Source organism: Diadema antillarum, unplaced genomic scaffold (assembly GCF_040938485.1).
Source record: "Diadema antillarum isolate AM-2024a unplaced genomic scaffold, OU_Dant_1.0 seq00000392_RagTag, whole genome shotgun sequence".
NCBI lineage: Eukaryota > Metazoa > Echinodermata > Echinoidea > Diadematoida > Diadematidae > Diadema > Diadema antillarum.
Window position 1 is genome coordinate 1,175,931 of NW_027271387.1, and position 17,298 is coordinate 1,193,228.

Below are 17,298 nucleotides of genomic sequence, written 5' to 3' on the forward strand. Positions count from 1 at the left end.
CAGAATAAGTGAATTTGTTCGATAAATGTCAAATAACCCCTGTCATTTTGGTTTAAATGTCACATATCATTCATTGTAATCTTGTGATCCACTGAGAACGGCCTTCTTTCGTGTTTTAGTGATCAGACAATGCGATTGTCTGAAGTCATTTTGTTGTCATTATGAGCCTGTCACAACAACAAAAAAGTTATCCTAATACCATCCAAACATCCGATTGTGGTTTTGAAGGCTGCACATATCCACGATTGATGAAATATTTGTCACAACCTTTAAAAGCATGTTATGTTGCACAGCAGATCAAAACGCATTAGGAATATATGTATATAATTATTTTAAGTTAATTGCTGACAAAACATCCTTATTACCACCTTTGACATTTTTATCTACAGTCACTAGGATGGTCGGTAAGACGATGATAAGTTTGCAAATAAAGATTTGAATAATCTGCTGACATTTCACCGCTTCGCATGTATCAGCCATACTGAACGCGCCATTGCAGTGTGGTTTTTTCTTCAAATTTTGCGCATTTTTTGAAATTTGTATGTAGATTGCCTCTTCGGCAGTCTTTAAGTTGATGTGAACTCACATAGCATTATACCAAATAAAGCCAGAAAATGTTGACTTGTTTTTCTCTTAAAGTTTTGGGTCTGCTTGGTTCCATCGTGACGGTATTTCCTCCATCAAATGTTTGACAAAGATACCCATTCTAATATTGCAGTCTTACTCATCTCTTCGCTTTAAAGGTGGTCGCGACTAGGGGATGATAAAGGGTGCGTTCGAGCGCTCTCCTAAAGCAAACCGAACCGTACCGAACCCGAGCCAAAGGAGCACTAGAGCGCTCAAAATCTGACACAGTTCAGTACTGATCGCTTTGGTTCGGTTCGCTTTGGTTCGCTTTAGATTGCTCGAACGCACCCTTTGTCATCATGACGTAGGATGATTGGACAACATTTCAAATTCTGTTTCCGCCGGACCATGGTGGGCTACCATTGTTTCTATCTGCCATGTCTTCTTGCTAATGCATGTAAAATTATATCTCTCGCTGGTCACATGAGTGCATCTTGAATAATGTGCATGTTAATGTTAGCAGAACGAGTATGTGTGTGCGTATGTGTTTGTAATGTGTAGGCTACTTCTTCACCTGTTTTGGTTTGGCTGGTGTATCAGGGCAATAACATGTCACAGGAATTACAATGACTGTTTGTAGGTTTTGTGTGTGTGTGTGTGTTTGTGTGTGTGGAGGGGAGGGGGTGTGGCGGTGGCGGTGGCGGTGTTGAATCCGTAATACCCCCATTCCACAAAGATTTTCTCTCATCGGTCACTCATCGGAGCAAAGTTTGCTGCTTCCGGTCACCCACCGAAGTGCATCAGAACGCAGTCCGACGAATTCGACTTGTGTTGGTCGACTCTCAGGTCAGTATTAGACATGTCGGGCTATGATTCGATGAGGCAATATCGTCCGATAAGGATGACGCGCGACATGTCTGACACTGACCTGATAGTCAACCAACCAAGTCGAATTCATCCGACTGCGATCGGATTTACTTCAGTAGGTCGCCGGAAGCAGCATGCTTCGCTTCCAATGACTGACCGCCGAGAGAATATCTCCGCGGAGTGGAGACATAAGTTCTTTATTTTGGCAGCATTTGAAGAAAGATCCTGTAATAGACGGAGAAAAGTAGAAAACAAGAATTTCAACCTGTCTTCAGAGATCTTACCTTCATTTTTGTATAAGCACGTGGTTAAGACAATTGGTTTTAACTTCATTCGAAAGTATAAGGTGGAAATGAACTATCGTTTGTTTCCGTTACATAATTATCAAATTTATCATTGAAATAATATTTGAATTTTACTACCTAATTATGTTATCATACAGTAATTTTACGTAATAGCACATGCGTATTATACTGTGTACTGATCCCCCCCCCCCCCCCCCGTTGACAAGTGAAGGCATAAAATTGCAGTGAAATTTGAACAACGGTGATAGTGCATACTGGTGGTGTGTGAATCCAAGGAAGTACTAGGTGACACTATCATATTATTCTCACCAATTACATCATTTTCACTTACATTGTAACAGTCATGACGGAATGTAGAGATAATTTTGTTTTTCTTAATCCTGGGTTATCATGTCAGATCATCATGGATTATATTCAAGAGTATATTGCATTTATCATTATTATCATTATTTGTATTACCGATATCATATCATTTTCATCATCATCATTGTCATGATTCAATTGTCATCATTTTTATTATCATAATTATTGTCCTCGTTGCTATCCTCACTGTCATTAGCATTGTTAATAGATTGTGTATCTCTCTCTCTCCGCTCTTATTGATTAATGTGCGATCACAAAGGATATTTGCCGACGTTTGGACCGTGCTTCGTGAATTTCTACGGGTCTCCCCGCGAGTTCGACTCTTTCAACGGTGACTACGACGAGTTAAACAGAGGGAGGGTGAGGACTTAGATTTATCTACTTTGTCTTTATTGGTGCGATTGTTATCATTTTTATGCATGACGTGGAGTTAATACATCTGGATGAAAAAATCTTATGCATCGTCAGGCAAGTCCTTAATGAAACAAGATGTATTTCTACTGATCATGTGACATTATACATGTATATTATAAGAATATACCATCATTTTGACATTTGCATTACCCATGTATATTGTTTGGAAATGAAAAAAAAACATAAATGAATGAATGAATGAATGAATGAATGAATCTTCTCTTTGATGTCATTCAGATACGTAGTAAGCAAAATATTAAATGCGGTATATTCCTTCCTGTTAGAAAAAAAAAACACATTTTGATTGGAAAAACGACTAATTGTAGCATAGTGATGAGCTGGTGTACAGCAGTAAGCAATATATACTCAGTCATTATTAAATGAAATTCAAACAATATTATGTCTCAAGTTTTATGAAAAAACGCCAAAAGGAAAATATAAAAATCAATAGCACTGAAGCTAAAGTTTTATTTTAATTGATTCTAGGAGACAGATACATTTTTGTTAGGAGCCAAGCCAATCGCAAATCCGTTGCATCAATCGTAGAAATAGGGAACGATCGTGCAGTGTTGATAGATTCCATGAACGATACTGAAAGAGCTGATTAAAACATGCAATGTGCAGTATCTTAATTGTGGATACTTCCCCTTAATAAGTACTTGTATAATGTAGCTGTTTCTACTAAATCAATTTCGATGTGTAGAATCCAGTTTATATATTTTGTTTAATAGCCCTGCGTTTGTATGTGTCGGGTAAACCTCGTGCAGGCTTTACAGGAACAACCTCTGCTGTTCGTAGAATTGAAATGTACCATGCAGTTAAAGCGGATTTTGCATACTCTACATTCGTTTACAGGGTCATGGTGCTGCCTATAGGGGGCGCGTTCTGGTTTCCATGGCAACAGAACTCGGGGATCCCCCGGAGGAGCAGATTGTGTCGCTAAGCAACGCTGAGATGCAGCGACTAGACAAGTTTCGTCGACGCCGAAAGTACCATCTTTACGCAGCTTTCATCAATGCCACCATGATCAGCGAAACGGATCGTCCCGTGGAATTTGAGGTGCTCGTCAAACCTATATTTTGTCCGCCCTTTAGAGAGAGAGAAAGAAAGAGAAATGGAGAGAGGGGAGTAGGGAGTGGTGAGGACATCCTCATTAAAATCAACGTTAAAGAAAAGAAACTAGTTCGGGGTTCCAGGTTGCGCATGAGCACAAAAAGGTCATTTGTACTGACAGACAGGCCGGTTTTTAAATTCACTGAGATAAGCATCTGTGATGTGATGATTATTCATGTAATCCTCATGAATGAAGCTTGCCAGTACTTCCACCTGACAGCAAGCCTGGTATTTGGCAGTACTAACAGAAAAAGTTTGTTAATGCTTTCAGTTAGGCACAATAAATGGGTGCTTGATGTTGATTAACGAACCATTCTGGTCATCTGGGGGGCGTTTCATCAACGAGTTCGTCGGAGGTTTTCACCGACAAATTTGCTATCAGCCAATCAGACGCAAGGATTTCAGTAGCTTTTAACAGTTGTTGGTGTAAATCACCGACAAAAAGTTTCATGAAACACCCCCCTGATCTACTCCGATTCATTCTTTGTTTGAATACAGGTTCCATAAATTACTATGTTGGGCAAGCTAGTGTATTATGTCGCTTTGAATCGAGTGAAGTGCCTAACCAACTGACGAAAAAAAGAAAGGCCATTCACGGTGTCCATGCGCATTTGGGCTCCGGACTGATGTATTGGGGCTAGCCATAATTTTGGTTGACGCACAGGATGTCAGATTATAACTGTTAAATCTAACTCTGCTTTCTAATGTAGGAAGTCAACTTCGGCATCATGCAGTTAATTGTTAACATGTCATTACACACTTTTATTTTCAATGTTATACAAAATCCAATCAAAGAAATACATTCCTAATTTTTCTGAGACAAACGTAACATGTACTACGAGTGAAGATATCATTCTGCTTATGTCGACAATCTTTCCTCTCTCTATTAATAGACATGATTAGAACCAAGTAGATGCAAGTATATGATAATGTATACTTATATAATGCAATTTCTAGATGATTGATGATGGCTAATCCCAAACTAATGGTTTGGGTCTGAGCCACTTCCATGAGTAATGCAATAGTGGTTCAAACCCAACCCATTTGTAATTTGGGACAAGCCATTATCAATCATCTAGAAATTGCATTATATCCATACTGACCTTTTTCGCAGATCTATGCTGATACAAAAAAGGGGGCAACGATATACGAACTTTAGACTTTGAACTTTAAACTCTTGCTGACAGGTGAGCATCGGAAACTTTGGGAACAAGTTCGACGAGCGCGTGACACCGCAGCCGTCGACCACACAGCCTTCGAACGCCGTTTTCGACGGCAACCACTACTACTTCTTGCCCTGGATGGACAACAAACCCCTCATCGTCATCAGCTCTGAGTGGGAGGATATCAGCCACCGCCTCGACCCGCTCAACATCCTCAACCACATCATCGTGAGACTGGTAAGGGATTGGGCGGCAGAGGGGGCAAAGAAACCCTGTTTTCTAAAGGGTTTACGTTCGTTGGAGCAGTGGGAGTGGTAGGAAAAGCTCTGGACCCTAAAAGATCCTGAGCTCAGATCCAGCCGAGAGAAAACATTGAAGAAAAAAGAATGTGTATAATAATCCTTTTCGGTAAAATTGGTTGTTGCGATGGTAGTTTACAATTCTTGAAGGGGATGGCTAGTAACTGATCAGTGGGAATCAGTGGGAAAGCTGGGGGGGGGGGGGGGATGGTGATTGTTCCAATCCTTGTGGGATTCATTTAAGAGTACATTATATATCTATTGTGTGAAAATTATTTGCTTCAGATTGGTCTCATATTCAAGTAATGTGCAGTTCAATGTTTCCAGGTAAGCATGACTGTACAGTGTCGGGCCGTTAACGATCGCCCCGATTGTTGTTATCATTATTATCATTATTGTTATTATCACCATTATCATTATTCAGGAAGCAAACATCGAGTCCGTACGGACGAGCATCCGGTCCGGAGACTCCGAGAAAGACATCGCCACGCAGCTCATCACCATGATTGATCGACTCATCGAAGTGTGCAAGTAGGTCTCGGCAATGCTTTCCCAAAGTGCCCTCTCAGACATACAAACAAACAAACAAACAAACAAACAAACAAACAAAACCAAACATACACACAAATAATAAAAACATGTAGCAAGAGCTTTTCCAGAAACAATTAGAAGAAGCAATAGATGGGTGCTTATCGATACAATATACAGCTTCAGCGTACTAAGATGAGATCAACATTTACAAAATTGAAAGGTTTGAAGTGTGTGTGTGTGTGTGTGTGTGTGTGTGTGTGTTTGTGTGTGTGCGTATGTGATAGTGCGTTTGTGGTTTGTACATTTGTTGGGTGTTGGCCGTTGTCTCACATAACGCGCTACAATATTTGTGTTGGTAGGACAAGTAGATTATTGTGTATAACATTACTTCTTCATGAAAAAAACGAAAGAATGTTGTTTTTGAAAAATGGCATGCATATCTGATGGAGATAATGAAATAAGAGATTGAGAGGAAAGAAGAAAGAGAGCGCATATGTATTGTGTGTGTCTGTGGATATTGCATCGGTATATTGCATTTTCATGTTCGTAGATAATCAGTAATTGTAACGTAATCGTAACGTGACGTGCCAAATGTGAAAACTTTTTGACCATTCGAAAAACTCGAATTGTTGTGATGAGTTCTAAGAAAAATGTTTTTTCTAAGCTAACGACGGCAGTCACTTGTTTTAGCTAATGTTAAAGGTACTGTTTACCATCGGGAGCAGTGGTTTAAAAATGTGCCAGGGTCCTGTTATATGAAGAGTTATAATTGATTATGTTTAGTAATTTCGATTGTAAGTCTATGGCAGCCTGTGTGGTAAGGAAATTCATAATCGATTATATCTTTTGATAAAACGGAGCCCAGTTATCACATTATGCATATGTGTAGGTCAGTTGTATCTCAAAACATTCTACCATATAAAAATGTTTTAATGAAGCGTAAAATATAAGGAGATATCACTATTTTCTCATTGAACCATAACTGTAGACGATTTTAGTCAAGAAACAATTTTATCATAACTATTGTTTATATTTTGTCTATTTAACAATACTTAACATTGATTATACTGATTAACCTTTCAATATTGGTTATTTCTATCCCTAACTCAAATTTTGGAACTATATTGAAGCACTAAAGCTGGGTTTTTGTTTCATCTGCAAATGGTAAATAATGCCTGTAACTAAACCTCTTCGTAGGACGCCGCTGCCAGATTTCGGTGCCAACAAGAACTACGCCAACGAGCTCGATCAGCGACGTTACGACTTCCGAAGACGAGTCATGCTCGACATCGTGGAGCGAGCGACGGCGCTCCGCGATCGAGCCACGGACATCGACGAAACCCTGGACGAGGTGGAGGAATACCTCATGATGCTTCAGGAACTTGCGGTCGAGGTGTGTAGGTGTGATGTTTGTCATAGTCTTGAAGTGAAATGGAATAACTGTTGTAATCATATTAAGAGCATGAGACCACAAGGTCTTTATTAATGGTAGGCTCTCCATGCCACTGCTCTACCAGAGAACCCCATTGGTATAAGAACCCCAACATTATAAAGTACAACAGTCTACACATCTCTGTCAGATGGGGCACTGTAGGGAACAGGGCCGGCGCACTGTTTTCAAAAGTGTGGGGGCCCACTTCCGGGTTTCATGAGCTAACAAGCAAAAAAAAAAAAAAAAAAAAAAAGGTCCTCAGCTCATTCTCTCCCCTCCCATTGTAGTGCCTCTTACGTACTTCCGGGTTAAAAAAAAGTGTGGGGGCCCAAAGTGATGACACCTTATGTATTCCTTTATATGGTGCACAAAAAGTGTGGGGGCCCGAGCCCCCACGGCCCCCACGGCTGCGCCGCCCCTGGGGAATAAATATTGTCTAAGGATGAACACATTGACGTGGGATTCCAACCCGTATCCTCCTGCTTAAGGTCCGGAGACTTATCTTATCTGCTACACAGCGGTGTTATCATTGGTATTTTGTTGACTGCGACGGGCTAAGCAAAGGGCATAAAGACTGCATAGTAGATTTTCAGATCCCGAAGTAGTTAACGACGCCCAGTCAGAATATATCTCTTCCATTATTGTAATTACATGTATTTTTGTTCAGTTGCCATGTAATATGCATTTTTTTTTACAACAATGTGAAGATATCGTATGTAGCTTACTACTAATTCACGTAAAGTGGGGGCCCTAGTAAGTTATCTCAGTATCTTATCAATCTCTCTTCTAGGGAGCTATATTATCACTCAATTTACCACAGTATTCGCAAAAGTATATTTTAAAAATAATTGTTATCGTCATATGGGTAGCTTTTATCTTCCGTAGCAAACATAGTTAACAAAAGGCGCACTGGGCTATGATATCACATAATTATGTTTCTTTGAAGAGGAAGGACGTTTGAAAGTTATGTTTAGAGTAGGTGATAACGCTAAGCAATAATCATAATGATATATGTATTGATTTGTCAGTTGTCGTTGTTGTTTTGCGTAAATGAGTAGCCCCAGAATAGCATACCGGATGTCGTGGTGTGGATGCTGTGTGGATCCAAGCGGACCGCCTACATCCGGGTACCCGCGTACGAAGTGCTGTACTCTGCCAAAGGGAGGGACGCGTGCGGGCGCTATTGTGGACGCACGTTCAGTTACTTCCTCCAGGTAAGCACCATGGAAACCCAAGTCCCGAAGAGAGAAAATCAGATCAACATCTCATCTCATTTTATCTCATCTTATCTCATCTATTTCTTTGCATAAGATAAATACTGTGGTAATGAACATATTTTTGCAGTTTAGGTAAAGGATCATTTTTATCTGCATTCGGCAATGCGAGAAGTATAAAATAAGATCATTTTATCAAGTGTGAGAAATAAATATTATTCGATATATCTCAATGTTCATGGTTCAGACCCAATGATATGCAGTATTTTGGCAAAGTGTGGTTGGTATAAAATCAAGTTCAAATGCCTGATGTTTTGAACATGTCTAAAGTACTAATGATTTATGTCACACTGTATTGTTCAAAGCCGTAGTCTATAGTTCTGTAATTAAACATAGGATTTTTTTTCAGAATGTATACATGAACCATTCAATTAACACTCTTTTCGGAGTATAACAGTTTCCATCAAATGTGGATATTTCTATCTTACCAAGCGGAGAGTGAAAGATTATTTCTGCTCTTGAAACTTATCACTGAACTCACTGATCTCACTGTGTCCTAACTCGGAGTATGGTAACCCTGGGGATTATCCGAGTCAAAATGATCAATAGTCCTCTCAGAAAAAACAACAACAACAACGTTATCTATTCCTCTTCCTTTGACTATCAATCCATTAAATCTGGGTAGTACGTAAAGCCGAGTTCTGCTGACGACGGTCTGTACACCATCCCCGCCATGCTGCGGCTCAAACTCTGGCTGGGCTTGGAGGAACACAGTGAAAACTTCCGCAAAGACCTCACGGATTCATCTATCGCTGTTTACGCTGAAACGGTAGGGTCAGGTTCACATGAAGTTCTCCTCCTCCTCCCCCTCCTCCTCCTCTTCTTCTTCTTTCTTCTTCTTCTTCTTCTTCTTCTTCTTCTTCTTTTCTTCTTCTTCTTTTTCTGCTCCTTCTTCTTCCTCGATCATCCTCCTGCTCGGATCCTCTCCTCCATCCCCCTTCCTCCAGTTTGGATCCTCTTCTCTATTCTCCCCCTCCCCCTCTTCCTCCTCGTATCCTCTTCTCCATCGTCATCCTCCTTCTCCTCCTGCTCGGATCCTCCTCTCCATCCCCCTCTTCCTCCTGCTCGGGTCCTCTTCTCTATCCTCCTCCTCCTCCTCCTACCCCTCCTTGCATCCTCTTCTCCATCTCCTCCTCCTCCTCTGCTGATCCACTTCTCCATCCCCCTCCTCCTCCGCGGAACTACTTCTCCATCCTAACCCTCTTCCTCATCCCCTTTCTTCTCTTCCTCCTCCTCCTCCTCGTTCTCCTCTACCTATTTCTCCTCTTTCTCCTATTCCCTCAAATCCTCCTCCTGCTCCAGTCCTCCCCTTCTTCTTCTCTCCTCATTCTTATTTGTCTTCTCCTGCTTCTTCCCCATCCCCCCCCCCCTCTCTCTCTCTCTCTCCCTCTCTCTCTTTCCTAAACAGGGTCCATTTCTCACTGGTTCAGTTTTGGTTTATAATCCTATATCTGTGTTGCTTTTTTATCTTCCTGTCACCCCCCCCCCCCCCATTTTCTTCTTTGCTAAGTTCAGCGTTGTCACATCCCCATGAATCCCAATGCGCTTTAAGAGCATTCCTAAAGCATTAGACAAAGTTAGAGGATAAACAAAAAACATTGGAATTAAGAAGATAGAGTACCAACATTTTCGGCCCTATTCCTCATCAAACCTATGAACAAATAGATACTGTAATATTACTTCAATATACCAACAAATATCTAAGCGTTATCATAAAGTACACCATCTTCCTTCAATTACAATGATTAGAGAGATAAAGATGATGGTCCATGGAAGAAGGATTACACCCTTTTATTATTCCTTTGTGCTGCAAACATTCAACAGAGAGGACCTTCTTCTTATTACATTGCAGCTGAATGATAGTCTTTACATCATTTCATAGCGCGAATTAGTGTACAGAACGAAACCACGCAAACACAACGAGGACTGCAATATTTGACTCTTTCATAGAGAGGCAAGGTGTCATTGAGCATTATCGCTATGTTGTTTCTAAAGTGTGGTCTCGAGAGGGTTCATTTGTTACTTGCTTTCATTTTTGGACTTCCATGATACCGTCCGAGTAACCAAGAATTTTCTAACTTTCTGTTTTCCCCGGCATCTGAGCAGTACGAGAACCAACGGAACATGATGGGTCAGTGGTCCGACAAGGCGCTCATTTCCCGCGCGAAGTACTCTGACGCCTCGGGCAAGGTACGGTTGTACTCCGTCTAGTCAGATTCTTACAGAATTACTTTCAACCTACAAGAACTTCTCACTATAACTTTAATTTCCATCTATACCTGAATATTTAAAAAGCGTGGTGTTTTCAAAGACGCAATGTAAAGAGAGATGGGTCTGAAATTGCTTGTTTCTGAAAGTACAGTTTAAGAGTAACTATGCCACTGAATTGGATGCATACTGTGACGTAATGGCCTATAGGAGTGTTGATGTTATGCGCAAAAGTCAGTCACGTTCGCATACTCCGCCGTGTTTGATAATACTTGCGAAAATTACATGATTTCTTCACGACATGTGGAACACATCATGCGTCGAACATGTCGAATGGTTATCTGCTTTGTTAAAGGTGCAAAATATTTTGTTGTGGCAACACGTAACTCGGAAATATATTCCCCGTCAGCTCGGGAAATGCACGAAATATATTCCCTATCATTTCCATTTCTGGCACTTTTCACATCGTGACTAATTCACTTCAGCTTCTGTTTGATTTGAGAGGTATATACAAAAATCCTGCAGGTCGTTCCTTTGATAATTAAGTGTAATGAAATGTGCTGAATTGACGCCTCATTGCAAACAAATACAAAAGAAAAGAAGGAAAGGGAGAGATAGAGAGAAATAGAGAGAAATCATTTTAATGCGATTAGATTAGATCTAATCTACATCCCATAATCTTGTCTTTTTGGCAATGACAGATACTGAAATATTTTGATGGCACGAATTTAAAGTGAAACATAATCATTCGTAATTCGCCGTCTGATAACAGAATAAAGAGCCATGTCGCATGCTTATGTGTAATGCTAACCTGGTTGTAAAACCAGGGTTGTTTACTTCTTTTTTAAAAAGAATTTCCAGATGTGAAGGCTAAACAACTTGTTATGAAATAAACACTGCTGAATTTTAAGGAAAGATAACTGCTTTCTACATTGCGACTCCCATAGTTTTGCAAATGACAGAATTCTGTGTATTGGAGTTGATCATTACGTTAATTGAGCATAGAATACCTATTGAAAAAATTAATCACTCCTACGGATAGACAAGGGACTAATGCTTAGTGCTAAGAAAGAGTGCAGATATTTAAGTTTGTGGGACTGGGATGTATACCAGCGATGGTAGAGCTCTCACGAGTAGTCCTGCGCATTAATTTCATTTTCATTTCAGCTAAACCTTCCCAAGAACAAGTTCACTACGCCAAAGGGATGGAGGTGGGACGGTGACTGGTTTGTGAGCCTCGATGCAAGGTGGGTTAAAAAAAATAGCAGAACCAGAACGCAGTGTCAGGATACAAGTAAACAGCTATATGAAATCTGACGTACGAGATTCGTAGGATGCGAGAAACATTTCCCCTTTTTTTCTGTCAGTAATGCCGTAGGCAAAATCTTAGGCATTTTGAAACCTATTCATCGTTTTATTTCTATCGAAGTGATGTGACATTATGTTTGTTCCTTGAATAAATTATATGACCATTTTTCATAAACTTCCGTGTCCTGGTGAGATATTCTGCTTAATGCTTTCATTCTCATTTTGCCTTTCGATATATTTAGCTGTGAACGGAAATTAATGTATCATATTTTTTTCTATTTAATATACTCACCTCGGTGAATATATGATTTCGTAGATCTAAACAACCAATTCAGTTTATGGTAGTTTATATTTTACTTATAGTGAGAACATGACTGTGTTAGAACTTTATAGCTACTTGCAATCATAGTGTACACCCGTCTTTTTATTATAATTTTAGCTAGTGTGATAAAGCTTCATCCTATTCCTTAAAGTTTATCATTCATAACATACGTGCCTTAAATCACATGCATTATCAACAAATTTTCGCGATTAATCACACGGTGAGTCATAATTGTTGACATATTTCCGCCTAATCCTTTATGACAAAGTTGAACTTACAAAGTTGAAAATTAAAGGATATGAATAACGTTATACATTTTCTTTCTTTCTTTTTTTTACTCATTTTCCAAAAAAGTTTACTCTACGATGCAGACGCAGGATTGAAACACTTCCTTGAGGACTGCTTCGAGCAGCAGGTCCGCTTTATTCCCGGTGGCGAATGGGTTCAATCGACCACTCCCTTCACCAACGTGGTAAGCTTAGTTAACCCATCTAGTTCCATCGATGTTTTTCACTAATAGGAAAGGACTCTATTCCTTCAATGAGAGATAAAAAAACTAGCAGTAAAAAAGGGTTCTCTCTTAAATAACTCGCCGTTACTTGTAAAACGTTTCTTGAAAAGATACCAACAAAAGCATGTAATGTTGTTAGCAGGGCAAACTTCCACGATGTTCGCACCGGCTTAATGAATTTAGATTTTGCTTAAACCAAAGTAATAGCTAGTCTCTATATCTCCTTACAATGTTCATTAGTTGTAATCATCAAACGATTGATTTCAGACAGTCATACTGCTGAAAATCGATAAATTAGCTCTTTCATCTAAAATCATTATCATCATTTTGATTCCTATTATTAAGTTTCAATGATTCATATCCTAGTGAAGAAATCGGTAACCTCTACTTCTTCTCTATTACTCATTTCACCATTCTTGTGAGGCAGAAAGGAGACCCAGTCCAATCAAGGGCCCAAATCGAATGCCCGGCCGGCTGGAAGTGGGACGATGCATGGCAGGTGGATATCAACCGAGCCTGCGATGACGAAGGTTGGTAACTGTGGGGGAGGAGGGGGGAGCGGGAGGGGGCTAACGGGACACCGCGGTAATGTTGTATATAATGTGAATCGATGCTCGGATCTTGTCAAATCCTCACAGCTGATTGGTTGAAGCCAAGCTGTCACCAATGGTGACTGGAAGTATTGCTTAAATTAATCACTCCACGGTGCTCTGTGAAGAAAAGGCCTTGGCGATGCACTGTCAGCCTCCCATTACCCTAACGTTGCACGAACTGTACTGAAATACGAGTCATTAAATCAGTATTTCCTGCTGTATAGGCCAACCAAAACAGTGTATCGAAAGTATGCTGATGTGTCACAAGGCTAATGTTTGGACTAGTGCGAAGGATCATCTTAAAAAGAAAGAGAGAAAAAAAAAGAGACAAAGAATGACGGGTATTCTCCATGAAATGGCAAAGAAGCTAACATTCTGGATAAATTCTTAGCAATCTTTAGAATAATGCGGCGAGATTGCAACCTGATGATATGCGCTAAAGCGCAAGGCAACCCTATTGCATTAGATAAAGGGCATTTTGACGAGTTTCGGCACGGTGACTTCTTCTCCAATGCTTAAGCGTTCGTATCTACGGTAAAATCTTAATGTGGAGTTTTTTACCATAGCACCGCTGATGCATGCAACACGTTCCTTTTCGTTTTCCACATCAGGTTACGAGTATTGCGTGGAGTCGACGTCGGCCGCGTGGACGCCGGCCAGCCGAACGTATCACATGTGTCGCAGGAAGCGCTGGGTTCGACCACGATCGCTGGTCAAGGAAGTCAGCGTGCAAGAGGTAGGCGATGATGGAAGGGAATTGATGCTGTGCAGAAATTCAGTCAAACATGTCTGGCAGGCACTCTGACATTGAAATATGAAATGTTCACCCTGTTGACAGGGGATAGACAGACTGGCGGCCTAAATCACTTACAGTGTCGATTTGTTTAGGACGTCCCAAAACGTGAATTTCTATAAAGCAATGAAAATAATGCTTCTTGTGTATCATCCTCATAGCAAAAACATTGCACGCTCGATTTGTCGGAAAAGTTTAAATCCAAACAATCGATATTCCATACAAATTATAGCATCTCCCGCAAAGGACGAGCCTTCATTATATCAAAAGTTGTTCACGATCTACCTTAGATAATAATTGCAACTGTGAAAGTACAACGTATAAGATTGCAACAAATAGCTGTACAAATATATTTTAGTATCATCGACCAGCTAGAGGGTAAGAGAAAGAGGGGCAAAAATGTCAGAGAAACGGCAGATATGAACGTTTACTCTTTATTGAACAATTGGCACTCGCGCAGAATGTTTGTATAGAACCTTCAATTGGAAGTTCGATCGAAATTCCCATAAATTTCAGGGCTGTAGTATACCAACTTGGTTACTCGGCATCTCAAACGCGCTGAAATCTTCAGTGCATTGTTTTATAAGTACACTACCAAAGACGCTATTTACGAGTGTGAGACCTGGGGTGTTTCATAAAGCTGTTCTTAAAGTTACGAACAACTTACGAGCGACTGGTGATCAGTTGTAATGTGCTATATACTCATCAGAATTTCAATAATTCAGCACAAGAACTGATCACCAGTCGCTCGTAAGTCGTCGGTAACTTTAAGAACAGCTTTATGAAACACCCCCTGAACCATTTCTACCTCAACTGTACAGACGAAGGAGGATATGAAAGCAGACGGCTGGGAGTACGCGCCCATGTTCCACATGCGTTTCCACGCCACGGAGCGAAAGATGGACATCGTCCGAAGGCGTCGATGGCATCGGAAGATGATCCCGTCCAGTGACACCGCCGCATCCATCTTCGAACTTCGGAGATCGGTACAGCTTATTTTGATGTTAGACCGATAAAGATATCAAACATCCATTTGATTTTCGCACAATAGAAATCTGGTGGTTAAGACGCGTGCATGTTTTCAAAGCGTAATTCAGATCATAAATCTGGCCATTCATTTTGTCTTTCTATAGACAGTAAATATAAGTCTTGCAGCGACATTCATTTTCCTTCGGCGAGACCGCTTAATTACTCCTTATATCGGGCATCATACACCTTATCACACACTTTACTTGCTGTTATGGCCATCTAAGAAACGCGTGTAGCTTTATGTAAGTGGCGGGAAAGCCGTTGTAGTAGTGTTGGACACAACAGGCTGCCAAGACGGCAGCCGATTGAAATACTCGAGAGGATGAATATGAAGATGGACACTATACTCCCTCGACAATCATTAACGAAAAGAACAAAACTCCAAACGACAATAATTCTCGATCTAACCAGCGATCGAATTGATAGGAGGCCCATTCATATACAGTCACAGAGTCCCTATGCAGATTATCAGTTTTCTTTAACCCATCGACCATATAGAAACCTTGTATGGTCTATAAAACATTTATGGGCAGATTTCAAAATCCCGTAAATATAGGAAACAGGGTTACTTTCATCAAAATCAGAATCATGCTTTAATCTTGAAAGATGCTTGCATTCTTACAACCCCAAGGATTTGCATGCTTATATACTGTGCTTAGGAGGATTACTCTGCAATGATTATGCTAAAGAGATATTGGTGATGTTCTTCGTCAATAGATGACAGAGGAAAAAACGGAGAAGGAAGACCAGGCAGTTCCGAGAATCTTCCTGGAACCCAAAGGTAAGTTATCAAAGTTACCTCCTCCTCCTCCTCCGAATAGGGTCCTAAAACGTAATCGGGAATTGAACCTCTTTCCTGACTGTGTGTTGGTGCAGTATGTGTACTGGGCGGATAATGACAACGGGTTTGTAGTAAGATTAACTATTAAACTTGGATGCTTAATACTCACTTGGCCTTTTCTCATCACCGCTTACACAGTAGATTTGGAAGTTTGTGTTTGTGAGTCTATCTGTCTGTCTGTGCAAAAATACCACAAAGCCCTGTTCAACCTTATGTGCGACTATCTTGTCGCATCTTTGGGATCAAATCTTTAGACAATTATTTATTCCTGTCTATTCTGTTGCCTCTTTATCACGCTATAGTCTTGTTTCCTCTCGTGTCGTCAAGTCAGTTTCTTTCCCTACGAGTAATCTTGTTGCTGTCCCAGTCTTGTCTTATGCTCTTTACTCTGTTTGTTGTTTTGTGTGTAACTGTTTGTCCTTCTGTCTCTTAGTGGGCTGCCAAACTTTTTTTTTGTCACAAACTTTTTGTGCTGATTTGCTGCTGTTTTCAATTCAATTCAATTTTTGCATCGATCACTTAATACAAGAGGGGCCCACAATCTACAAGCATTGTCTTTTTAGTGGGTCCCTCCGGGTTTTTTTTTTTCACACGGTACAACTATTGCAATGTATCACTACTGTATTGAAAATATGTAATTTTCAATATTTTGCACTAAGATGGCCCCAAACTTGGTTAAAAACCAATCAAATGTATAAGTGAATTCGATGCCTAAAACACGATAACAACGAACCACATCAGAAGGCTACATGAAAATGTGAATCTTTATAATTATAGGATAAACCTTTGCAAGATCTTCGGGGTATTTCTTGGCTTCCACAAGATTTTGCCGCAGATCATGAAGTTGCTGTCGAAGCCTGAGAAGCTCTACAAGCGGTCATGAGATGACTTATGAGATGCTTTTACGAATGACAGAGCCAAATTTGAAAATTTCCTTTATCGTGTGTCCATCTTTGCTCAATTTGGGGACAACATTTGTTTGGCTGGATAGCCCATATTCACCTATGTTAAGCTGGTTTTCGATAGGGTCCAGTTGGATGTGAGGTGGGACCACTTCACCAGGTTAAACACCCTGCTCCTTGTGATGAATGAATGAAGCGGGATCTTTTACGTGCGTGAGTTGTGACTCTCTCACACACGGGACCTCCATTTTATGTCCTATCCGAGGGACAGAGTGTTTTGCCTCTTTCTAGAGGGGACGGTATGATAACACACAACATTGCTCAGTTCAGACTCGGGTTTGATCCCGGGTCGCTTGGGTCGGAGGCAGACGCGCTGCCGACTGAGCCAACTCACCCCCAACGTGACTCCTGCAGTACAGCATGGCCACATGAAAACTGCGATATATATTATCATGAAAAGAAA

The 17,298-nt window shown here is 40.5% G+C and overlaps 1 protein-coding gene across 1 annotated transcript in view; it reads left to right on the forward strand.

Moving 5' to 3' along the window:
- LOC139731979 (myoferlin-like) overlaps positions 1-17,298 on the forward strand; it is a 74,121-nt gene that overhangs the window by 31,385 nt on the left and 25,438 nt on the right. The window contains exons 16-29 of the mRNA XM_071642851.1: positions 2,362-2,462; positions 3,372-3,575; positions 4,817-5,029; positions 5,516-5,622; positions 6,820-7,015; positions 8,113-8,268; positions 8,954-9,097; positions 10,435-10,518; positions 11,704-11,783; positions 12,521-12,638; positions 13,105-13,207; positions 13,882-14,006; positions 14,885-15,049; positions 15,810-15,873. Coding sequence (XP_071498952.1) covers positions 2,362-2,462; positions 3,372-3,575; positions 4,817-5,029; positions 5,516-5,622; positions 6,820-7,015; positions 8,113-8,268; positions 8,954-9,097; positions 10,435-10,518; positions 11,704-11,783; positions 12,521-12,638; positions 13,105-13,207; positions 13,882-14,006; positions 14,885-15,049; positions 15,810-15,873 — 1,860 coding nt within the window. The remainder of the gene's footprint in view (positions 1-2,361; positions 2,463-3,371; positions 3,576-4,816; positions 5,030-5,515; positions 5,623-6,819; positions 7,016-8,112; positions 8,269-8,953; positions 9,098-10,434; positions 10,519-11,703; positions 11,784-12,520; positions 12,639-13,104; positions 13,208-13,881; positions 14,007-14,884; positions 15,050-15,809; positions 15,874-17,298) is intronic.